Source organism: Sceloporus occidentalis, unplaced genomic scaffold (assembly GCF_023333645.1).
Source record: "Sceloporus occidentalis isolate IW3139 unplaced genomic scaffold, rSceOcc1.0.p SCAF_9, whole genome shotgun sequence".
Classification (NCBI taxonomy): domain Eukaryota; kingdom Metazoa; phylum Chordata; class Lepidosauria; order Squamata; family Phrynosomatidae; genus Sceloporus; species Sceloporus occidentalis.
Window position 1 is genome coordinate 9,367,664 of NW_028316989.1, and position 25,325 is coordinate 9,392,988.

Genomic DNA, 25,325 nt, shown 5'->3' on the forward strand with positions numbered 1-25,325 from the left:
GATGCTCTGCAGAAAATGTAATTGCACACTCCTCCAACATTTCACATGAAAACTGGGGCATGTACTGCCAAGCAACATCTGAGTACAGTCACTGAGGAACCTCTTCCATATTCAGTGCTGTTCTTTTAGGTTTCCCACTAAGGATGAGGTAGGTTTGTGAGTATGTGTATACACACACATAATGAATGCAGACTAGGGAAAAAAGATAACCAATAACATGGGATTTCATTTGCTCTAGTTTGCAGTCTTAATTATTGCTTATTTTTCTCTTTTCCCACTGATAATTAATTCACTAAAACAATGGCAGTGCAAGGAGTTGGCACAACACCACTGTGTACATTAAAATCTGCATGTTTTGCTCCAGATGTGCATTATTTCATATGTAGGTCTGTCTTTCTCACATGTTCGCTGTAAATATCTGTGCACAATGCGTAACTCTTCCATCTGGATCTTCATGTTCCCCAAACTCAAATCTCAACAATGGTGTCAGGTATAGCATCTATTTATTGTGTATGAAGTGTAAAAAGAAAGTACTCATGGTGCCAGTAATGAGTTACCATTGCAAATAGGATCATTGCAGTTGGCGTCTCCTGGTGACTTCACACTTTGACGTCACAGTTACAAAATTGTTTGCTAGAAGCCTTCAACAGAAGATTTCTAATTCTTGGATTATAATTTCTGGAGTCACAAATACCAAACGGAAGAAAAATGAGTCAATGTGACAGAGTTGTGAGATGCCAACCATTCCAGTATCACACAAGGACTGATAAAACCCAGCTGAAAGCACACTATGAGCCATAAAACTCCTTAGATGAAAGAACATCACACTCTCAGGCTAACCAAGTTCACAGGATCATTTGGAGGAGTGGAGAAAAAAAACAACCATACACACTGCCCTGAGATGCTGCTGTTGCTATTTATTTATTCCCCCCTTACCCCCAGTTTGGAATTTGTCTTTCAATAGATAAAAGAGAAGTAGCTAGAAATATACCAAATACTATCCATAAATTTAAAGCCAAGATAAAAATCATTACTATTTAAAAGGGCAAATATACAAAACATAAGACTGTACAAGGCCCAGCCCCTTAGAGCAGTAAGTCGTCAAATGCCTGCTATATTAATAACAGTAACAACAACAGTAATGATAATAACGATAGCCTTAACCTGCCTGCGGAAAGATAGCAAGGAGGATGCCAGTCTCTCAAGAGTTCCAGACCCTGGGAGCAGCCCACAAAAAGGCCCTTGGATGTGTTCTCAAATGTGAGGTTTGTGAGACCGAGAAGGCCTTCCATAGGCAATTCCAAAACAGAGGCAGGCTCATATGGGAGAATATGGTCCTTCTGGGAGGAAGCACAGGAAATAATTTTTAAATCATACAGCAGGGTATAACTTTACTATAAGGACAGGAGTAAGAATGTGTCCATGCATCCAGGCCTAGAATATCAGGAAGTTATTGTTATTATTTTGCAGCAAGTTATACTTTTGAAGTTTGTTTTTGTATTCCTTCAAGTCATTTCCGACTTATGATAACCCTAAGGTGACCCTATCACAAGGTTTTCTTGGCAAGATATGTCCGGAGGATGTTTGCTCTTTCTCTGAGGCAGAGAGAGTGTGACTTGTCGAAGTCCACCCAGTGGGTTTCCATTGGTAAGAGGAGATTCAAACTCTGGTTTCCAGAATCACAGTCCAGCATTCAAACCACTGCACCATGCTGGCTCTCAGGCTTCTGGAAGCTACTTATTTTTTAAGGATTTGTAAAATGCCTTGAGTACCAGGTAGGTTGAATGGAAGAAATGCACACACACATTTTGTGGTACATGACAGAAGCTCTTGAACTGTTGAGGGGGAAATACATGCATATAAAATACAAACACAAGACAAGTTAGGAAATGCTTAAGAGATAATACTGTGTTGGCTTGCTTTCCTTTTCCAACTCCATCCCATCTCTGATGTGAACTGGAGTTGGCCAACAATTGAAGATTCCCCACCAAGATGAGAGAAAGCAGTCTTATGGGCATCCCTTCAAGAGTTGTTTCCAAACCTACCATCTACTTTCAGTCTTTAGATTTATTATTGAATGTATATCCCATCTTTTCTCAATGAAATGGAAAGCAGTATAGACTGAATTTGTAGGTGGTCTCCCATCAAAATAAAGGCCTGTTCAGCTCATCTAAGATCACTCTCTCATGTAGCATGTCTGTGATATGTTTTTGGAACATGAACATGTGTAACTTCACCACAAATATTTAGGATGCCATTCCTTGGATTCTAATAACAGCTCAATGGAAATGCTGAGTGCCACACGTTAAGGTTCTCCAGTTATGATGCAAGCCCATGGTAGGGGGATTCTTGTATATGTATACCTTTTGAATTAAGCTATACTGAAACCAACCCATGAATGCACCAAAGAAAAAAGATATTACATTTACAGGAGCAGAATTTTTTTTTTAAAATAGGAGAACGAAGTGCAAACTCTTGTAGGTGCAACAAGTTCATTTACTCATTTTTGTGTAGATATCTATTGTGCTTAGACTAACTGAAGATGTTATTTTAAACCAATTTACTTAAGCTGTCCATTTGCAAACATAGACACACTTAACTCAATCCGGTGTCTATAGATTTACCTTAATTCCACAAGAAATTGAGCTAAGTAGAGACATAACCTACATGACTATTCACAGTGGATGGTAGTTCAAAAAAACCTTCTGCAGGCAGGTTAAGCCTTTCTGTGCATCACTAGGCCTGTGAGAGCTGGCTGCGAAGGGGGAAAGGGCCTTCCGTAACATTATGAATGGTAATGTTTTAGCTGGTTTTGATTTTATTGACAGTTTGGTAATACTTTTAACTTTTGCATGTTGTACATTTTTAGTTGTATTTGTTTTCAACATTTGTAAGCTGTCATGTGGTGTAGTGATTTGAGCATTGGACTATGACTCTGGAGGCCATGGTTTGAGTCTTGCCTCAGCCATGTAAACCCACTAGGTGACCTTAGGCAAGTCTCTCGGCCTCAGAGAGTGGCAATGGCAACCCTCCACTGAAGAAACTTGCCATGAAAACCCATGCTAGAAACCCTACAGAGTCTCCATAAGCCAGAAATGACTTGAAGGTACACAACAAGCTGCCTGGAGATCTTAATTGGGAGAAAGACAGATGATGATGGTGATGATGATGATGATCATCATCATCATCTTAAGAGTAATCCAAGCACTTGCAGAATGATAGAAGCACAATCTCATTAAATGTCCCTTCTGGCACAGAAATTATACGCCAAGGCTCTACCTAAATAAAAAGGTCTTTGACTCCTTGGGAAAGAGCAGAGACGAAACCAACTCATCTTCCCATGGGAGGGAATTCTCTAACCTGGATGAAACCACTGAGAAGGCTCCTTCTCACATTCTCACCAAACATGTCTGTAATATTGGTGGGACTGAGAGGAATCCTTCCCCTCAGGATCTTAAAACTTGGGACAACTTGAAGGTCACACTGTCAAAAATACAGCGTGCCTTTCTCTTACACGGGGGATCCATTCAAGACCCCCCTTCATAAGCGAAATATCATGTATGCTCCAGCCCTATTAAAACCAATGTTGCAGCAGGAGCACCATGGGTTTGCGCACCATTGCATCTTTCGTTGCGCAGCTTTCAGCATAACCTGAAAGCTGCATATGGCGCAGGTGCACTGTACCAGGAACACTGGAGATCCTTTTTTGTTTTGAAAAATAAAGTTTTAAAAATGTTAAAGAATGTGTATGGTGGGGCTGCAACCAAGGTGAACTGTTGCTGAGGGAGGCTTCTGTAGGAAACAGTGCACCCCCTTTTCTCCTTTTGGACCAGAGAAAGTGAGGGAGAGTTCTCAAATTATCTGTCTTTGAAGAAAAGGCATTTTCTGCAAGTAGGATAGCACCTTTGGATCTAAATCATGATTTTTAAGTTAAGCCCTTGTTTCTTTGTGCAGTATTTTTGAAGGAATAAAAATTTAAATATTCTGGTCCATCTTTTCCTAAATTTTAACATACAGTTCATTTCTGTAGATTCATTTTGCACATTTCTACAAGACATCAAGTTCCTGATATAATGAAGAGCATCATGGGGGCCATTCTTCTGTAAAGTCTACTATCTTTTCTTTTCATCCTGTCATGTGCATTGATCTTCAAATGCAGGTAGAAAAATGAGCACCAGTTGAAACATAGAGACTCCTGCTGCAGCTTCCATTAAACATGGTAGATGGAAAAGGGCAGCTGAGAATACAGAACTGCTTATGTATTTTCTATATGTACTTTTGTGCTAAGATTTTCTATAAGAGGAAAAGTGTGGCAAGCTAGTCTATACTGCTCTTGTAGTAAGAGTAGAACATCACAATGATATTGCATGAATATAGGAAGGCAAAGGCAAACCCCCTCTTAACAAATCTTGCCAAGAAAACCACATGATAGGTTTGCCTTAGGGTCACCATAAGTTGGAAATGAGTTGAAGGTACAAAACAACAACAAAGTGAACTCTGATCTGTATAAAAAGCTGTTGTATATACTGAACCATCTGGCCTACAGAATATAAGGGTATCCATTATACTAGTTAAGATGGCTATATACTTTCTCCAGTGACAGAGACAGAATGATTATATATGTTGGGTGAATATGAATGGGAGGGTGCTATTGCACTCATGTCCTACCTGTGATCTTGCCACAGTCAGTCACTGTGTAAAAGAAAAATATAAATAAATCTGAAATATGCTTTGGTCTGCTCCAGGATAGCTCTTGTTCTGTGAACACCAAAAAAAGCATCTAAATTAAGAAGAGAGTTCAAAGTGCATGCCAAGATGGATTTGGCTACAGTGATCCTTGCTATAATTACCACTCAATGAGACTACTGTAATACACTCTACAGTGCCCTAAATGGCTTGGAGCCAAGATATCTGAATCACCACTTTCTCCTATATGAGCTTGCCTGGAGTCTGAGATCTTCAGCAGAAGCCCTTTTACATGCCACACGACCCTGAGATACCAGGTTGGCGAGTACACAAAACAGGGCTTTCTCTGTAGCAACCCCTGCATTGTGGAACTCCTTCAGGGAAGTCAAGCTGACTTCATCCTTGTTATACTTCCAATGAACAGCTGAAACTGTACCTTTTCTGTCTGGCAAGCCAGCTGTTTAAAAAGCTGTTATTTTTTTAAAATGCTTAATGCACACTAATGTCCAATGCTTTAGGGTCCTGGTGGGTAGAAAAGTGATTTATAAATACTTTCAATAAATAAATACATAAATAAATATAATTTCAGGGACTTCACAAGAAGTCTCCCCATTGGTTAATACCTGAGATTCTGTAATTGGAGATGCCAGCGATTGTACCTGAGGCTTTCTACATTGCATTTGCAAGTATATTTCCTAGCACCGAAATACAGAACTGAACACTGGGACAACAGTCACAGATTGCTAGGTGGAAACCACTTCAACTAAGTGGAAAGGTGAGGGAATAATAGTAGTTAGTGGCACCTGCATCAAATTATAGCACCGAAGTAGCTATAGCTGCCACTGTCACACCACTTATGGTAGCCCAGTGATGCTGAAGGAAAATCCATGTGTACTTTAAAAGTGGAGTCCACCTTTATATCACAACTGTTCAGCATGTCTACATGTGACAGTTGCACCACTCATCTCGCACAACAGTGTTGGTGAACTGAATTGGCCATAGAAGCAAACCAAGATAAAGAGCTAGGTTCAGAACCAGTTAGCATTCCCTGCTGAATGCAGAACCCAGAAAGCAGGCAGCTTTAGAAATGTTCTCTACAGGGATTAGGGGAGAAGATCAAGGTATTTTCACAAGATGGAAGCTGAAGGATCATTTGTTCTTCTTGTTGTTCGTGGCTTTCATTTTTCTCCATAGCCAGACTAGGTCAACATAGAGATTGCGCTGGAGGACAGCAGAAGCACAGACAAGGGCTCCATGAAGTGCACCTGGAAAGCCACCTAGAAAAACATCTTGACCTGGAAAATGAGAAAACAAAGTGCTTTCAGGAGTGCTTTAGTTGTGCATTGCTGCAGGGCAGGGGGTTGGAATAGATAGGGCAGGGATATGAATGAATGAGTAAATGAATAGTTAGTCAGCAATTCAGCACGAATATAATCAGAAATGTTATAATATCAAAGTAAGATTGTAAAGAACATATCAATAGGAATGTAATTCCTTGCTAAATAAGTTCTCACAAGATGCAATGAGTAATTTTAGCAATGTTCTTCTTGTTGCAAAGTCTTCAAAACTGCAGTTTTTGAAGACTTTTTGCATTTCACATTTTATTTTGCACAAAAATTATATGTGACTTTTTTTGTGCTGAAAACAGATTTTTTGTGCAGAAAATGCTGTGCAACTATATTGTCTATGGAGAAAATTATTATTAGAAATATTATTTTAAATTATTTTATTATACTGTTAATATTTTACAATATATTACATATATTGTTGTTGTTGTTGTTGTTATTATTATTATTATTATTATTATTATTAAAATACGGTTACCTGCAAAATGCTGTTTTATGTGCAAAAAGCCACACATAAAGAGCAAGAGACATTTACCTGTCAGATAGAGGTTTGGGACAGGTGTCTGCGGTCTAATTGTCGTTGTGACGTCTACCTGGAGACGGGAAATGCTGTGTTCTGCACCGTACATTTCTCCTTGTGGAGATGCTATGTAGTGGCAGTTGGTGAGAGGTGTCCCTGCAGAGACATGCTCAATCTGTTCAGAGGAAGACAGAGGTAAAGTGATCAGAAAATACTGGATACCATTGGTGTCTGAAGAAACCATAAATTGCCTGAGGTGCTACATTTTCATCCCTGTCTGGGATGAGGATTCTGTCCTTTTCCAGATGTTGTTGGGGAACAATTCCCATCAGCTTTAGTTACTGGCAAAAGTGATGGGAGTTGCAATGCAAAGGAACTCATTGTCTGACTGTAGATTTATATGTACCAATAGGACCACCCATATACAAGGCGCAAGTATCAAGGTTTGCAAAAGTACAAAATACCTCTTGGCATGGGGTTGGTGGGCTGAGAGAACAGTACCAGTTCTACGGCTTATTTTATGCTCCTGGGGCCTGTTCCTATGGACTGCCAAAAGAGCCAAATCTTACGAGAGGAAATTCTCCCATTCTTTGACCAAAAAAGGATAGTCTGAGGAGTCTGAATGTGCTGAGGACCACAGAAGCAGCTTTGGTGGACCACATGTGCTTTAGAGTAGAGCGGGGAACCCCAAAGCAAACCAGTGAGGGCAGAGCACACACATACTCCAATGTCTCCTCAGATGACCTCAGGAGGAAAGGATTTGAAAGAGATAAGTATGCATTATTCCTGAGGTATGCCAAACCAAGGACTTAATGGTCTCCATCCTGTTAGTGATATCTGCAGGCGTAAGTTGTGTCACGCATGCAGAGTGGTTTTATTGGACATTGTCCATTGGACTTATCCAGCTGATCAGGATGGAAGCCTCACAATGGAGCATGCAAAAGCCTAATGTGGAAGACATATAAATACGCATTGCAATGTCCATTGTAATTTCACAATGGGGTGTCAGCCAAATGATTTTACCTATAATCCACCTAAGTTGTACTACACTGATAGGCAATATGGTGATTGTATAATGCATACAAAACAGTTATTTACACTATGCTGTAGTGATGCAAGATCTCTGCCACCGTAAATTGTTCCCATCCTGAAGTTACCTAGAGAAGAGCTGAACAGTTTCTGCCTGGCTGCACATGTTTACACGGTACTAGGGATGCTCTTACCTTATCTTTTATACGAGGGTAAACCTTCAAAACCATTTCCATTATACTGTCCACAAAACTGTTTTTGACACTCTCATACTCCAGTCCTCTCTTTGTGACCTTTTCTTCTTTCCATTCCTCAAACCATTCATATTTGGCAACTATCAGAATAATGAGAGTGGACTTGCCTAAAATAACCAGGACACAAAGCAACTATGTTATTGTCCCAATACAAACATTTTACAAACCATTATACAGGGAAGGTTTACAAGGCACCGCATGGGTAGTATAATCCAAGGCCAGAACCTTTTAAAAATCAGGGCTGCCCCAAGACATTTTGATGCTTGAGTCAAAGATGCCCCCATCCCCATTCCCTGAAGAGAAGCCAGCTGAGATGGAAGTTGAACCTCAGTTCAACATAATAATAATAATTAATAATTTGTTTTATTTATATACCGCTATTCCAAAGATCATAGCGGTGAACAGCAAGTAAGCTAATTAGCAAGTAAGCTAATTTGCCCCCCAACAGTCTGGGTCCTCATTTTAGCGACCTCGGAAGGATGCAAGCCTGAGTCGAGCTTGGGCCCTTTTGAACTCGCAACCTTGTGGTTTTGAGTGAATGGCTGCAGTACAGGCATTTAACCACTGCGCCACCAGGGCTCCATAGCCAATAGGATAGGGCTCTCCCCAACACTTTAGGTCAAGTGGGCTAGTTTAAGATGTAACACCTGTGTAGCGCATATAGCTCTGTCCATGAGAGGAAAATAGCCAGAAGAATCAGGAGAATGGCTGAGGATCTGCCATAGCTGCTGTATAACATTTGCCTCACATCACCTAATGGCAGCATCAACCACATTTGTTACTTTACCTCTTGTACCAGCAGTGCTCTGAGCATTTGCTACTCAGATCATGTTGCATAAGACAAGGGTACAGTAGTGGCCTGTGTGCTGTCCAGGCCCATATACTCCAAGTCAATGCTGGACTCATGCAAGTTAGGCTCCAGGACTGACATGATTTGGAAAACCCAGGCCCACCTTCCTTCAGGCCGAACCATACATTTGCACCCAAGAATCTATAGGCTACACTGCCCCCAAAATGGCTCCCCCCATTTCCCCCTCCTTTATTACTTCTTCTACAAATAACGTTGTATTTCAGGTTCAACAGAGCACCCATACCTGGGTATCTCTTCTCCCATAGTGGGTCCTTAGCTGAGGAAGATCCAATGTACAGCAAAGGGATATTCTTTGGAGCAGTTTCCCGTGAACAGTTGAGGTAAGAAATGAACCTGGAAAGAAATAAGGGGTTTACACTTTTTAATGTGTAAGCTGCTTTGAGTTGCAGTCTTTAAGGGAAAGGAGGATATGATAATGATGATGATGATGATGATGATGATCATCATCATCATCATCATCATCTGGAAAAAAATTAAGGGGTCATTTTCTTATTATATGGTATAATGAACGATAGCTTAAGGCAGATGATTTTTCTTCTTTTTTGATGGAGTAACAATATTCCTTGTATCCTCTCCTTGCTCTATAGTTATACATAACAGGGTTTTGTTTTGGTTTTTTTGCAAGTAGCAGGTTTCTGTCTACATCATTGTCAATTTGATACACATAGCCAAAGCTTAGAAGTAATTACAGACAAGTTACTTGTAATCAATTCCTTCATGCAATTATTACAGCAATACCTAAGAGTCTGTCCACATTAATAGAACTAGAGTTGCAGTCACACCCACCGTGTGTAACTAAAACTTAAGTTACACAGTAAAAGGAATGACCCACCTTATTACATAATACTTTAATGTACAGTGGGCCCTCAATATCTGCTGGTTCGATATAGTGAAAAAGTTGTAATAATTGACAAGAATTACTGGGAACTATACTGGGACAAGAAAAAAGTTTGTAACCCATAAAGAGAAGCAGTAAATACAGCACTGAAAACTGCCTCAGCTCTTTTAGCTGATCTAGCGGAGTCCTTATGTAGATCCATTTCATGAAGGAGGAGGTTGGAGACACTTGAAAATTATTCCATGATTTTGTGTATGGTTCCTGAAAGTCAGATCTCAAAATTAAAAGCATTCTGGAGTCCTGTAGAAATGCTTACGCTTCACTGAGGTCGTTGTGTTGAAAGATGTAGTAATTTTTTGCTTCCAGTCCCAATTCTTCTTTGGAACCATTGAGGCCTATGAAGACACAGAATCCTGATGTGCCATGATGCATCATGGAAAGCTGGTTCTGTATTTCTGACAATGCAGGAACAATGGAATGTAAGAAAGAAAGAAAGAAAGGAGATACGTTGGTTTTAGAAGTAAAACTATGAATCCAACGAGTGTCATCTTGACCATTAGTCTTGGAAACTGGGGCAAAACAAAGTTCTAAGTCAGATAGGTAAATTGTGGCCCTCTAGAAGTTGTTGGACTGCATCTCCCATCATCCTTTATGAGGATAGCAAAATGATTACACATTATTTACAGGGTTTTAAAAGTGATAATATCTTCTCAGTTGTCTAAAGGAGAGCTTCACTAAAATTAGTTGACCTATACTTCATCTCCGATTTAGTCAAAATCCAAGGAGGGTGACATTTACAGAAGTAGCCAACTGAAAAAGGATACTAGCCAAGGATAAATGGTTTTGCCTAAGTGGACCCATAATCTCCTGTAAAAGTTAATCACAGAATCAGAGTGCCAGGTGAGGTCAGATTTTCCTATAATCTCTATTGAAACAATAAAAAGTTTACAGGTCTAAGGTTATGAACTCAGACAAGTTCATCCACACTCCTACTCCCTTGACTCAACTTTTCACCTCACCTTAGCATAAAGAATTGCTGCCATTGGAAATAAACGCAAGACCTCTTATTCATGTAAGACTGTGAGGAAGAAACTAGAAGATTCCTATTATTAAACTGTGGTTTATTGTTTTGTCCCCAAATTTGTAATTACATTAGAACCAGAAATAATGGTTTCCGGACTTCATATCTGCCATGACAACCATGAGCCTGTCCCAAGTAATATCTGATGCTAGATACATTCTGGACCTGGTTTTCTGTTCTGGGCAGGGTGAAAGACATAGAGAAGATGGAGCGTGTCCAAAGCATGGCGACTAAAATGGTGAAGGGTTTTGAAACCATGCCCTATGAGGAACGCCTTAGGGAGCTGGGGATGTTTAATCTGGAGAAGACAAGGTTAAGAGGTGATATGATAGCCCTGGTTAAATACTTGATGTCATATTGAGGGGGGATCAAGCTTGTTTTCTGCTGCTCCAAAGAATTAGGACCCGGAACAATGGATGCAAAAAAGATTCCACCTAAACATTAGGAGGAACTTCCTGACAGTAAGGGCTGTTCAACAGTGGAACACATTCCCTCGGAGTGTAGTGGAGTCTCCTTCCCTGGAGGTCTTTAAACAGAGACTGGATGGCCATCTGTCAGGATGCTTTGATTCAGAGTTCCTGTATGGCAGGGGGTTAGACTGGATGGCCCTTGTGGTCTTTTCCAACTCTATGATTCTATGGTAACCTAAATGTGGAAGAACTTTCTGTACTTCCACTGTCGTAGGAGTTTATCACATGGGGGAGATCCTATGCAAAAACAGGATTTAAAAGGTAGCCAAGGAACCAGAGAAGGGATGAGCACACACCTTTGGCAGCTTCTCTACTGTCTGTCTCTTTCTGTTGAGGGAGCCAAGACACCAGAGAAGGATGGACCAGTATGTGCCCCTTCTGGTTTCTCCGCTGCCCCTTCCATCCCCTCCCACTGACACACTTGCTCAACTATCCCCTGGCAGCTCCTTTTGGGTCTAGGTGTCAGCTGGGGGAGTGAGGCAGTGAGAGAGGAGAAGAGGGGAAGGAGGGAAGGGTAAGCTGTTGTTGCCCAGTAGCACTTTCTGGGTATGGCCAGGCAGTGGGCAACTGGGTGGTCAGGGGAGCAGACATACAAGTCAGCGGGATGGAGGATGGGGCAGACTGCTACCGCCTCACCATCAGCTCTTCCTGGGTGCCCACACCAGGTGACACCAACCCTAATGATTCCATTATCCAGAAAATTTCAGATACTGATGGTATGTAGGGAGATATTTATTTAATTAATTTCATTTGTATGCTTACTTTCTCCAAAGAGTGGGAACCAAAATAACTCACAAAATATACAGACCTTCAGATAACCTGGATCTGAGCTATAAAGGGCTTTGCAGGTCATCACCAATACTTTGAACTGTGCCTGGAAACAAACCTGCAGCTAGAGGAGCTATTGTAAAAGAGAGTTGCATGCTCCCTGTAGCCAGCCTCAGTTAACAATCTGGCGGCAGCTCTTTTAGCCAGCTGAAGTTTCTGAGCACTTTTCAAAGGCAGATGAATGCAGGGGTGTGTTACAGTAATCCAAACTACATGACAAATTACAGTATACACCACAAAATGGATGCATCCAATCCCCCTGAAAAAGGTGGAGAACAGTGCACTTGCATGGAAGCAAAATTGTAGAAACAGAAAAAGACAAAATTGTCCCTTTGTACTGTTTCGTCAAAACCTGTAGAAAATTCCATGAAGTTGGTGATACAGTTTTATTTTAAACACTTAACCAGACAAAAGTTATAGTTGTATTTTCATGGAAACCCATTCTTTGAAAATGCTTTGAAAATGCAGCATTTGATTAAAAATGCACATACTTGAACAAGGAAGACTCATGCACAAAAATGGCAAACAATTGGTTAAGGCAGAGTGAGCTCTGCAGTGCAATCTGGATTCCTGCAGATTTAGGTGGACTTAAGCTAGCTGCACAGGCGTTTTAGTATGCTCAAGCTCTTAAGTCTTTGAAGAAAAGAATTCAGGCTAGAAGTATATAGGGCACAAGGGCCTCTATAGATAATGCAGTGACACAGAAAAGAAACTTGTGTCATAGCAGATTGTCCCAGAAGTTCTTATGACAATCTTTTAGCTAAGAAGGCTAATGTGAGCCCAGGGTGTGTAAGTAAGGGAAATATCAAGTGGGATTAGGAGCTAGTGTCATGGCTTCCAGTTTAACGGTAGTATATAGGAAGATCTAGAGAGCAATATTGAAGCACTGGGAAGACCAGGCCTGAAATTAGGTAGAATGAGACCCTTGCCTCAAGCTTTACATTTTCTTTACTTAATATATTATGGCTGTATATTTACTGCCAGAAAAGCAGAGCTTCACTTGTGAGATTTTCTGGCCTCAGGTGGCAAAATAACCTGATTGACCTAGGATGCTATGCACCTTGATTTGAAGGGAGGGCATTTCCTGCTTTGTCTGAAGCAGCATCGTGTCCTGGGCTGACCCAGACATAAAGATATGCCTTGGAGGATTTGTGATACCATCTCCTGCCTTTTTGCCTCATGTTGGGCAGCTGGGGTGTATATGTGTGTGTGTCAGAATTTGGTTGGGACCATGCTTCTGGGAGAGTATATTTTTACCTGTACCCCTGTCCTTTGTGTCTACCACACCAAGTATTAGTGTAAAAATAGATATCTGCATTCTGGTTCACATAGTCATTCATGAAGTACTGAATTAAGTTGGTGCATATCAAAATACAAAGCAAGTGGATTTCTGTCCCATTCACCAGGCTGGATTACCACAGGTGATGTATCCTCCTCTCTATTGTACCTTGTATTTTATACATGGTTTCTTCATTTAGTCATTTCACGTCTATGCCTGTATTCCTAGAATAATTCACATACATGTATAAAGTTGGGGAAGGGCTGTTTCAGTAAAAATGCCCCAGATCACCAATCACCTTAATCCGGTTTTGCCAATCCCCACAAGGGAGACTAGAGCTCAGGAGACTGATACAAGGATTTTTATTGCTTTAGACAGGGATGAAGTGCCTCAGCTCCTGGGCCAAATCTGGCAGAACCTTTGGGTTCCAGTCTGTTCCTTTGGATTTTCCTATGGCAACATTCCTTGGTGGAAAAGTACCAAGTTTTTGTATGGTTCTCCCATTCTAACAGAGTGAAATGCCTCTCCTAACACTTAGAACTGTCAGTAAGAGCTTTGAGATAAAATGTATTGATATTCTTAACCCTATTTTTTTGCCTTCATTACTGCCCACCACCAGAATGTGGCCCCTGAAAACTTCTCTCAGTTGGAGTTCATCCTCATACAGAAAGAGGTTCTTCATCTCTTTCTTTAGAAAAAAGGAAGTCAACTGGATTATACAATCTAGTATTGTTTATTTTTGGGGGATGGGGGGAGATATGAACAGGATCTTACCTGTGAGACATTCATTTCCAGTAGTTAAGGATCAGACAACCTGGAACTTTAGTCCTTTCTGGCCTACTAAGAGTGAATGAAGAAGAGCAACCCAAGTTCCAAGTTTTTCCATCTTTATCTACTGGGAAACATCATGCCTACAAATCCTCTGTACTTATACATAAAAAAGGCACAAACTGTTTTGTGTTCTTTTACCTGGCAAAACTCTTAGTTCATTTGGTAACAGCTTCTCGTAGGTGTTAAAGATGCCAGCGTCCGAAATCACCACAGGCGCATAGATGTTAACAGTATCCTGACCTTTCTTTACATTCACACCTGAAAGAGGGAAAAACTTACTTAAATGGATCAGAAGTCTGTCCGTAGAATAATCCTTTTAGGGTACTCTAAAACATTTCTTTGGGATTTATACAGAATATTGAGATGACAAAATTCATACTTCAAAGCTGGAGGGCAAATAGATTTTTTTATTTTATTTTTTTGCTAGTAGCAGCAAGGACAACATTTCATATTGCTACGATCTCTGTATTCTTTACAACAACCTTATGTTAGGTCAATATCATCACCCTCATTTTGCAGATGAAGGTGGTGTATGTGTACAGCAACTGAGTGTGCAGTGATCAATATTACAGACAATCCTTCCATCAGCAACAGAGGCTCAGTGTAATTAAAGGGAGGGTTTAGCAGATAAGCCTCTTAAACACCTTCAAGAGAGTTTCATGTGGTGGGTTAATGTGGTGCTTTGACAGGATTGTTTATTTCTTTAGATCACAGAAAGGTACAGCCTAATGTTTCTCTTTCCTTCAAGAAAAACCCACTGATGTACCCAAATTCTATGTAAAGAAAAAGGATGAAGCTGTATTAAAAATCTTTTGCACATATATGCATCATAGGAAACACAAGAGTCGACTGAAAGCAAGAAAAATAGGTGCACCCATGTTCTAAAATCACATAGGAATCTTTTGATGTACAAAAATGATGCTAGGGAACAGCAGGGATATATTCCCATTTCAACTTTGCATACATCTGAAGAGACACCTGGAAGAAATAATGGTGATGTCTCTTGTTAACATCTAGGCCTGCAATGCTTAACTGAACCACTCAACATTTGGCTAGGGATGATAGGAATTGCAGTCCAGCATATTTGGATAGCAGATTGGGGAAAGTTGGGTTAAGTTAACTCACCAAAACACATTTAATAGTCTAAAAAGAGTGGAGGGGTTTTTGGTTTAAATATTACACCTCATGGTTTCACAGGGAAAAAGAGCCTTCTAACCCAGTTTAACTCACCACAAGCTTTTCCTTGAGAATCCACTAAAATGCTCTGTACAGGAGCCTTGGTAAGGACAGTCCCACCAGCTTGTTCAATGATGAGGATGGACTGAAAGACAATTTCACTGGAGCCTCCTTGAGGATACCATCCACCTTCAAAGAAGTGCTCAACAAGGATTGCATGTAAAGAAAAGCTGGCCTTGGCAGGAATCACTCCTAGAATAGAGAGAGAGAAATGGGTTCTCAAAACAAGAAGCTGAAATGACAACTGTGGCTGTATCCACACTGCAGAAATAATCCGGTTTGACACCACTTTAACTGCCACTGCTCAATGTTATGGAATTCTGGGAACTGTGGGGCCATGGCAACCTCATGCCACGACCCCAATCTGGTTTTTGGAGGGCACAATATCTGCAGTGGCACGGCTGCATGATTTGGACACAGCACTAGAGGCATGCTATGATATCATGAGCTGTCTGGAGCAGTGTGCAGTATCATGGCGTTGTCAGGACTGTGCACCCTGAATCTGCCTGTAGCTTGTGGCACCAGAGCAGAGCATGGTGTCAAACTATATTATTTCTGCAGTGCAGATACACCCTGTAGTTTAGTAGAGGAGTCTTTTTGCTCTTACCAAAAGAGGACTGCATAGTAACCAAGGATCACACCAAAAATGTATTAGCATGCACCTCTTAATCCCAGTAGTGTACTCCATGTTAGTATACACAGCCTTACTAGTGGGGTGGAAATTATACAAGAATTGTTCTCTTTTTATCATCAACAAGACCAGAGGGTTTTTTCTTTCCTCCTCTGCCTGCCCTGAGGCTCTGCTGTGGCATGCACACCTCACTTGAAATCTGACAAATAGCATCTGAAGAGAAAATCTTTTCAATTGTGATCCCCTGCTTTTAGAATGTTCATCCTAGCAAGGCACCCCTGGCACCAACAGGGATGCCACTGCCCAGGAATTCTGGGAGTTACAGTTGAAAACGTCTGGAAGGCACCAAGTCAAGGAAGGTCAAAAGAGACAATACTGATGGACCAATAGACTGATGCAATAGAAAACAGCTTCCCATATTCATTAATACATGGTTGCCTTGAAAGCAGAAGCCCTGTCTTTGTTCCACCTTTCTCATTTTGTAACATGCATGATGATATGCTTGTGTTGACTTTCTCCACTTCCACTGCACTTCATTAGTTTCAAGTTACAGGCACAGAGAAATGCAGTTCAATGATATAATTAATTTTATTGCATGGTACAATAGCAAGGACAAAATGTAGGACTTCTGCTAACGCTGGTAGCCATGATGTTATTTTCCACATTGCCTATCACTTGGCCCATCAACATGATGATCAGGGATGGCTTAGTGCCCCTGGAAACCTCCTTTGGTGGCTGTTGCAGTCGTCATTTTCAGTTTCCCGCACCTCCTCGCTTAATGGCTCTTCTGCCTCAGTCTTTTGTTAACCTTTTATGGCTAGAAAGCACTTTCAGTCACCTCACCCCTCTACTTTTTGTTGTTTAGAAAGAACGGGCCCCATCTTCCTTTCCATCACCCAGAATGGCCTTTGGGCCACAGAACATTCTTATGGTTACAGGCACATTTCTAAAAGTTCTCTTTAAGCTTTCTTAAGAATGGAGAAACAGTTTGTCTTTGAAAACATGCTTCACTCACGTGCCATTCTGAATTAGCACCACGTACCATAGGTAGGAAAGATATACGTGAACACTGCTCTCAGGTCTGCATTTGCAGTGAACTCTGCCACCACGTTTGAAACATTTTTGGACAGCATCCTGAAGAAAGGACTGATCAATGCCAGCAAGCCAGTCCGGTGTAGAAACATCACCAAGGGGACTGGAAGCATCTTCAGTATAGCCATGAGGGCACATCCTTTGGCAACTCTCTGAAAGATTGAGAAAGAAAGAGAGGAAACACCGTAATGCTGAATTTGTCACCCACAGGTGTAGTTGTGCTGCAACTCTCAGCATTATTACTCATTGGCCCTGCTGGATGGGACTGATAGGATCTGAAGTCCTGTACAATCTGGGAAGCCATAGGTTGCCCTCCCTGTTGAAGAGCGGGTTAGTACTATTGGACTGAAGCTATAACTCTGTTGCAAAACACATGGTTTGTATTTAGGAGGCCACTGACCATGTTGGCTGTAAAGAATGGGAGTTGCAGTTTAACAAATCTGGAATGCACCAGGCTGGCATATATAATTATATTATGTATAGATACTTTTAAAAAATATAGATTTTGAAAAATATAAATTTAGATCTGATGGATGGTTTAAATTTTGATTAAAAGTTTAAAAACAAACAACACAATAAATATTTGACTAAAAGACTCTTCTATCCTAATACAAGTAAGCTGAAACACAACTTTAAAAAGGATCACCTTTATAAGTCTCACAAATGCATCAATAGCGGCTTCTTCACCAGGGAACTGTTTTTTTAGTTCTTGGATGTACGTTTCTTCCCCACTATGTAAGTAATACCGCTTGCCACCATCAGGGTCTCCCAAAATCAGTGTATCAAAGGGAGAGTCCATCTTGGCCCACTGCAGCTGCCCATCTGTGAGCTGGTCAATCATCATGCGAAGGATAGACCCTTCCTGCATCTGCCCCACATAATGGATCCCTGGAAATCAACCCAGAAAGTGTTATGATGGAAGAATAATATCACAAGTGTTCTTCCCTGGGTGGTTTTCATTTGCATTTGCTGGGTCTTGGTGTTTTTCAGGACTGGTAGCCAAACTTTGTTTACTTTCAAGGTTTCTTCTTTTCTGTTGAAGTTGTCTAGGTGTTTGTGGATTTCAGTGGCTTCCCTGTGCATTCTGACATGATAGTTGTTGGCATGGTCCAGAATTTCAGTGTTTTCACACATCACTAGCAAGGGCTTACAAAATAAATATGCTAGGTTGCTCAGGTTCAGGCCACAGAGCTGGGGAGGAGGAGATTTATCCTTTTCTTCCTATACTGTTTTCTCAACTGAAATCCACAGCCTCCCTGCCCCTCCTTCCACATGTGCTATTTGCCACTGGGGGACACATTGATGGCATCTGAGTAGCTAGAAGGCTTTCATATCAGGAAAAACAGCACAAGGTGCTTGTGTCTGCATTAATTGTCCTTGTCCAACCCATTCAGATCCAGACATACAGGAAAATATGCATGCATTGATATGCACACATTGTCACGCATGGCTGCTCATATGTTGGGTGGGAGAGGATGGGGAAGTCACTATAATACAGTGGTTATAGTGTCAGACATAAGAGATCTAGATTGTAGTCTGAATGAGCTATGACTTTCACTGGTTGACTTTGAGAAAGTCAAAGACTGCTCTGACTCATATAGTTGTTATAAGAGTAAGGGTGGGGTGGAGGATATTTGGAAATCACCTTCTGTTCATTTAAGGAAAGTCAGTTTAAAAATATAAACATTTATCAGTACATTAGTACATGGATGTTACATCTGGTTTGGCTAATTTAACCAATTCATAAAATCTTCTTGGGCAAAATTTGGCTTGTAACAATTCTTTATTCGTAGGGCAGTATCTTCTGATTTATAAGCAAGATTTAGCAGTGCTTACAAGTCCCTGTGCAGTGGCTGTGCTAGTGGGGGGATTCTGGGGTGTTAACTTTTCTAGACAGTTGTGAAAATCACAGCTATGCGGTTCTGTTTCCAGCCCATTCAAGTGGCCTTACCTACATCAAACTCAAAACCCTTCTCATTGAAGGTATGGCAGCAGCCACCAGCCTTCCCATGCTGCTCCAGGACCAGAACCCGCTTCCCAGCTTTGGAGAGCATCACAGCTAAAGCCAGCCCTCCATATCCACTTCCAATGACAATTGCATCCAGATGGTCAGGAACTTTGTCCTTGGAAAAGCCTGGAACAGAGGAACAAAATGAGTGAGGAGCCACTCCAGTCTCCTGCTGAAATACCATAACCAAACTTACTATGACCCTATAGTAGATTTGAAGAGACACATTATCTAGCAGGTGTTATCCCTGCCCTTTCCCACCAAGTCTGCCTAACCCCCAACCTTCCAACGTAATCCTGTTGCTGTAATCCCTGACTCTCTTCTTCCAATCTCTTCTTCCTGTTGGTTATCCTAATCTTCTCCATCACATCCAAAATTAGATTGTGTGTAGGAACATGATACTACTAAAACACTCCTGCATGTTTTATCACACTCTTTGGACAATATTTTCTAACTTCAACTTTTGCATCCACCACCAGTTTCTTAGATCTATATAGAATAACTCTGTCATTCCACTGATCTTAAAGAAAGACCTTTCTCTATCATACATAACTTTATCTGGCTATTTACATTCAGATGTATTTGTCACTCATCTAAATCTTCAACATCTTAAACTTCTACTGCATTTTACATCCCCAGCCTGACCTTCAACCTATGTACAAATGTTTATCCACTCAATGCTTCTGAAGAATTGGGCTGTACTCCACAAAATCTTATACTGAAATAAAAAGGTTAGTATTAAAAGCACCACAAGATTTCCTTTTCCTTTCCCCTTTTTATACTTTAGTTTATTGGACCTTTTTGGGGAAAATTGAAGCTTCGGACAGCTATTTTTGGAAGGTACAACTCACTGCCAATTTGTTCTACACAAGCACTAACATGAACACTTTCTAGAAGACGTTTCTGTTTTAGAACAGCTGTTTATCAACAGCCAAGGCTTAAACAATGCACAATAAAATGGGGGAGAGGTAAATAAAGGAATAGAGCAGCACCATTTAGACAAATTGATTTATTTTACCATTAATTTTTGTGGATATCAATCCACTTGTGTAGATGCACTGATGGAGTTAGAAGTACAGCCGTAGTATATTGGAGTCGTTGGTTTGTGTGGGATTAACAATGCACAATGCAGAAGAGACGGAAAGAGATACAAACTAGGGAGTCATAATTTGTCACAGGTTTTGGCTTGACTGGTAGACTTAAGCCCTTAGGCATCACCTGCCACACAGTGAGAACTGCCAGCTCCGGTTAATACAGTTTTGGATTTCAGATTTTAAATAGGAATCACTGATGTGAATGAACATCAGTGTGTTTCATACTCCTTCCCCGCTGGCTGTATTTCCAACTAATTCAGAGGAATAACTGAAAGGAACTGAGGTGCAAAAGTATCTCTGGCATAACAAGTCTTTTATATAAGGTAATTTAAGATATTGTTAATTCTACCATATCATCAGAGGAAGGGTTCCCCTACTTCCACATTCTTTTCAGACAGCTGCTCAGGAATGGTGGTCAGTTCCTGCTGTTTATTTGTTTTTGTATTATATATATATATATATATATATATATATAGTTAAAAAGGTGACACATTTATGCATTAAAAGAATCAGTCACTGTTAGATGGAACCAAAATGGCTGCAGAAGAAGTTGAAGGTGAGGGTCCAAACCACAACATTAATTTGCTTTTTGCTGCTGTGGCCTCTTGCAAAGAAATCGTTGCTCTGTAAGGATCCTCCTATTAGGTGACAGGGCCAGAATCGTATTTTTAATCCTGTTTAGAGTAGACCCACTGAATCAGTTGATGAACCAACCCATGGATTCAGTGGGCTGACTCTAGTTGGGACTGACAAGATTCTGGCCAAGAGTTTCCTATTCTATTGGTGGGAGGCGCTGCAAGATTTAAGCCAGGCTTGACATGCAGATACGTGTCCTCCCAGTTCCTGCTGTTTTAAATGTAAGGGGGTTTCCAGTTTGCAGAGATCCAGATTTAGCCTGGGAAGAGTCTTCCCCAACCCTCCTGGGACCCATTCATATCACAAATTGCCATGGATACTCCTCTGGAAACTTGGGTTTTGTAGTTTGGTGAGGCACTTCAGTTCTCTGGCAGTCAATTCTAAATATTTGATTGATTGATTGTATTGATACCCTGGTCTTCAGAAATGGCCTCAGAGTGGCTTAAAAATTGGTAATTTGACGGTTCCTTGCCCTCAGTCTTACAATCTAAAGACACAACATGCCTTTCTTCTGCCCTGATGCCCATTGAAAGTAGTTTGCTCCTCCACATGGGGAAAGGGACAAAAGAGAGAAGCCAACCAAGCAAGCACTCACATGGCTAGGGCATCCATGAGGTCCTGGAAGTGTGGACTAAAAGTCCTCTACTCCTTTGTCCCTTCTCCTATGCTCCCTGATATCAAAAAGGCCATGGAAAGATGTGTTGGGATTTGTAGAGTTCAGTCTCCACCCTAAACAGTCCCCCCCCTCCTTGCCTTAAATTCCCTTGTAAAGAGGAAGGGGCAAAGGGGTAATTGTAATCCCCTTGTGCGGATGGAGAACACTAGAGTGACCTTCTGTCATTGGTGAAAGCTCTAATATTGCCATTTGGGCTCCATTGGCTCTTTCCGCAGCCTTGAGAGCTAGGTCACTATCGCTCCCATTTTTGTGCAGAAGGGACAGAGGCTGAGCTGGAAATTGTGCAAGGCCAGTTAAGCAGATGGATTACAAACCAAGAATTAGAATCCAAGTTGTGTTAAATCAATCTCCTGCCATTTGAATAGTGCATTATCAGTGTTTTAAAGTACAGAAAAGATGAGAATTCACCCCAGTATTATACCCAAATGTATGAGAGGGCATTCAGGACTCCCTTCTGTATGAGGGGGGCCATATTCAGCCCCTGACTCCAGTCTCACTATTTGCTGTTGTTGTTATTAGGTACGTTCAAGTCATTTCCAACTAAGCTTTTTTCTTGTTTTCCATTCTGAGCCTGACTAAGAAGCATGAATTTACATTCATATGATACATTTATATTTACCTTTGATGTGAGGATACCCCACATTTCTCTCCAACGACCTCCATTTTACAGTGTCCCATCCTCCTTTAAATTGAGGACATCTGGCCACCCTGCCTTGCCACCCTCTGAGGCTGAGAGAGTGTGACTTGCCCTGAAGGTGATCAGAAATGACTTGAAGGCACACACAACCGGATGTACTAAAACAAAAGATAGAACTTGCCCATAGAGAAACCATGCTTGCCCATAGGGAAACAGCGGAGAAGACTTGCTCATAAGGATACATTGGGGAATACTTGCCCATAGAGAAACATGGGAGAATAGTCATCCATAGGGAAATATGGGATAACACTTGTCTATAGGGAAACATATATATTTCTCTACAGGCAAGCATTCCCCTGTGTTTCCCAATGGGCAAGCATTCCCAATGTTTCTCTATGGGCAGGTATTCCCCTATGTTTCCCTATAATAAATAAATAAATAAATAAATAAATAAATAAATAAATAAAAGCTTTATTTATACCCTGCTTCTCTGTAAAGGACAAGTATTCTGCAATGGTTCTCTATGGGCCACTATACTCCTATTATTCCCTATGGGCAAGCAATCCCCAATGATTCCCCATAGGCAAGTATTCCCCAATATTTCTCTATGGACAAGTATTCCCCTGCGTTTTCCCATATGCAAGCATTCTCCCATGTTTTTCTATGGGCAAATGTTCCCCAATGATTCCCTACAGGCAAGCATCCCCCAATGATTCTCTATGGGCAACTATTTTCCTATTATTCCCTATGGGCAAGTATTCCCTTACGTTTTCCTATAGGCAAATATTCCCCAATATTTCTCTATAGGCATATATTTTCTAATGTTTCCCTATAAGCAAGTATTTCCCGATGTTTCTCTATGGGCAAATGTCCTCCAATGATTCCCTACAGGAAAGAATTTCCCCCAATAATTCTCTATGGGCAACCGTTCTATTATTCCCCATAGGCAAGTATTCCCCAATAATTCTCTATGGGAAGTATTTCCCTATGTTTCCCTATAAGCAAGTATTCTCCCATGTTTCTCTATGGACAAATATCCTCCAATGATTCCCTACAGGCAAGTATTTCCCCAATGATTCTCTATTGGCAACTATTCTCCAATTATTTCCTATGGGTAAGTATTCTCTAATGTTTCCCTATGGACAAGTATTCCCCCATATCTCTCTATAGGCAAGTATTCTGTAATGTTTCCCTATGGGCAAGTATTCCCCAATGATCCCCTATGGGCAAGTATTCCCCAATGATTCCCTATGGACAAATATTCCCCAATGATTCCCTATGGGCAAATATTCCCCAACGATCCCCTATGGGCAAATATTCCCCAATGATCCCCTATGGGCAAGTATTCTCCAATGATCCCCTATGGGCAAGTATTCCCCAATGATTCCCTATGGGCAAATATTCCCCAATGATCCCCTATGGGCAAGTATTCTCCAATGATCCCCTATGGGCAAATATTCCCCAATGATTCCCTATGGGCAAATATTCCCCAATGATCCCCTATGGGCAAATATTCCCCAATGATCCCCTATGGGCAAGTATTCTCCAATGATCACCTATGGGCAAGTATTCCCCAATGATTCCCTATGGGCAAATATTCCCCAATGATCCCCTATGGGCAAGTATTCCCCAATGATCCCCTATGGGCAAGTATTCTCCAATGATCCCCTATGGGCAAGTATTCTCCAATGATCCCCTATGGGCAAATATTCCCCAATGATCCCCTATGGGCAAATATTTCCCAATGATCCCCTATGGGCAAATATTTCCCAATGATCCCCTATGGGCAAGTATTCTCCAATGATCCCCTATGGGCAAGTATTCCCCAATGATCCCCTATGGGCAAATATTCCCCAATGATCCCCTATGGGCAAATATTTCCCAATGATCCCCTATGGGCAAATATTCCCCAAAGATTCCCTATGGGCAAATGTTTCCCAATGATCCCCTATGGGCAAGTCTAGTTTCCCCAAGGGCAAGTCCTAAGGCAGGCTGCCCCATCCTCAGCCCTGCAAGGCAGACCCTTTCCTTCCTCCCTCCCTTCCCTCCCAGTCCTGCCCAGTGCCTACCTCGCTTGAGGACCTTCTTCCTGGCGTCTTTGTCGGTGACGAGGGGCGCCGGGGGCCGGCGGGAATCCTGCTCGAAGGGGTTCCTGGAGGCGCCTCCAGCAGAAGAGCCCCGCGCCTTCAGCACCAGCAAAAGCACCAGCAGAAGGAGGCAGCCCAGGAGCAACAGCCAGCCCCACATGGCTGCTCCTGCTCTTGCTGCCGGTGCCAGGAAAGACGCCCAGCACTGAGCAGAGCAGAGGCACCCAGCAGCACAGCACACCGGCAGCCACCGCCTCCTCCTCCTCCTCCTCCTCCTCCTCCTTCTGTGGGAGGCAGGCAGAGCTCCTCTGGCCCTTCAAGAGCCTCCAGGGGCAGGCTCTGCCTCAGGGGAAGCCACTAAGGGCACACGCCCAACCTCAGTCAAGGATGATGATGATAGAATAATAATAATAATAATAATAATAATAATAATAATTTACATTAGGATTCCCATGTCTTTAAGGATATTGCATAGCCTTTTATGATCTATGCAGTCAAATGCTTTGCTATAGTCTATAAAGCACATGCTGATTTTCTTTTGGAATTCCCTGGTGCGCTCCATTAGCCATCATATGTTTGCAATGTGGTCTCTAGTGCATCTTCCTTTCCTGATTGAACCGCTGAGATTTCTCTCTCCATCTATGGTTGGAGTCTATGTTGCAAAATTTTGAGCATGGTTTTGCTTGCATGGGAGATCAGTGCTATGGTCCTATGGTTGCTGCATGGGGATGTATATTGATCACTTCCAATCTGTTGGCCATTGTTTTGTCCATATCTGTTGACATATCTTGCTTAGTACTAGGGTTGACTCTGTCAATGTGGATTGCAGCTGTTTAACTGGAATATCATCAATTTTGGGCTCATCTTCATATGTCACTTTGTTCCATGTGTCCTTCATTTTGTCATTTCCTTTGTATAATTCTTCTGTGTATTGCATCCAATGTCTTTTTATTCCCTCCCGCTCTTGAACTATTTTTATTGACATAGAGCACCCCAGTCCTTGGTTTGAATTTTCCTGCCTAAAGGATCCTCTGAAATATATAGCCTATATATTTAGGCTTTATATTTTATATAATATTTTATATCTTATATATTTAGGCTTTATATTTCTGAGGATGGATCTGGCAAAACCGCCTCTGAGGACGGCATAGGAAAACCCTATGGAAGTCATAAGGTCGCCATAAATGGTCAGGGG

At 41.4% G+C, this 25,325-nt stretch overlaps 1 protein-coding gene across 2 annotated transcripts; it reads right to left on the minus strand.

Annotated features, from left to right (window-relative positions):
- Positions 1-910: 910 nt before the first annotated feature.
- On the minus strand, positions 911-24,290 carry RETSAT (retinol saturase). 2 transcript variants are annotated; one of them, XR_016282282.1, is made up of 12 exons: positions 24,113-24,290; positions 18,944-19,126; positions 17,639-17,880; positions 16,943-17,144; positions 15,264-15,461; positions 14,172-14,291; positions 9,861-9,999; positions 8,930-9,039; positions 7,776-7,942; positions 6,568-6,727; positions 4,669-5,981; positions 911-1,340 (listed from the first exon to the last, which is right to left on the minus strand). XR_016282282.1 is itself a non-coding variant. In XM_089537448.1 (11 exons), exons 1-11 carry the CDS (start codon positions 24,288-24,290, stop codon positions 5,836-5,838), a joined length of 1,845 nt encoding a protein of 614 aa, XP_089393574.1. In that variant the 3' UTR covers positions 3,605-5,835. The 2 variants fall into 2 exon arrangements, 1 of the variants encoding a protein (XP_089393574.1); XM_089537448.1 differs by lacking the exon at positions 911-1,340 and having other exon boundaries at positions 3,605-5,981.
- Between the last annotated feature and the right edge of the window lie 1,035 nt (positions 24,291-25,325).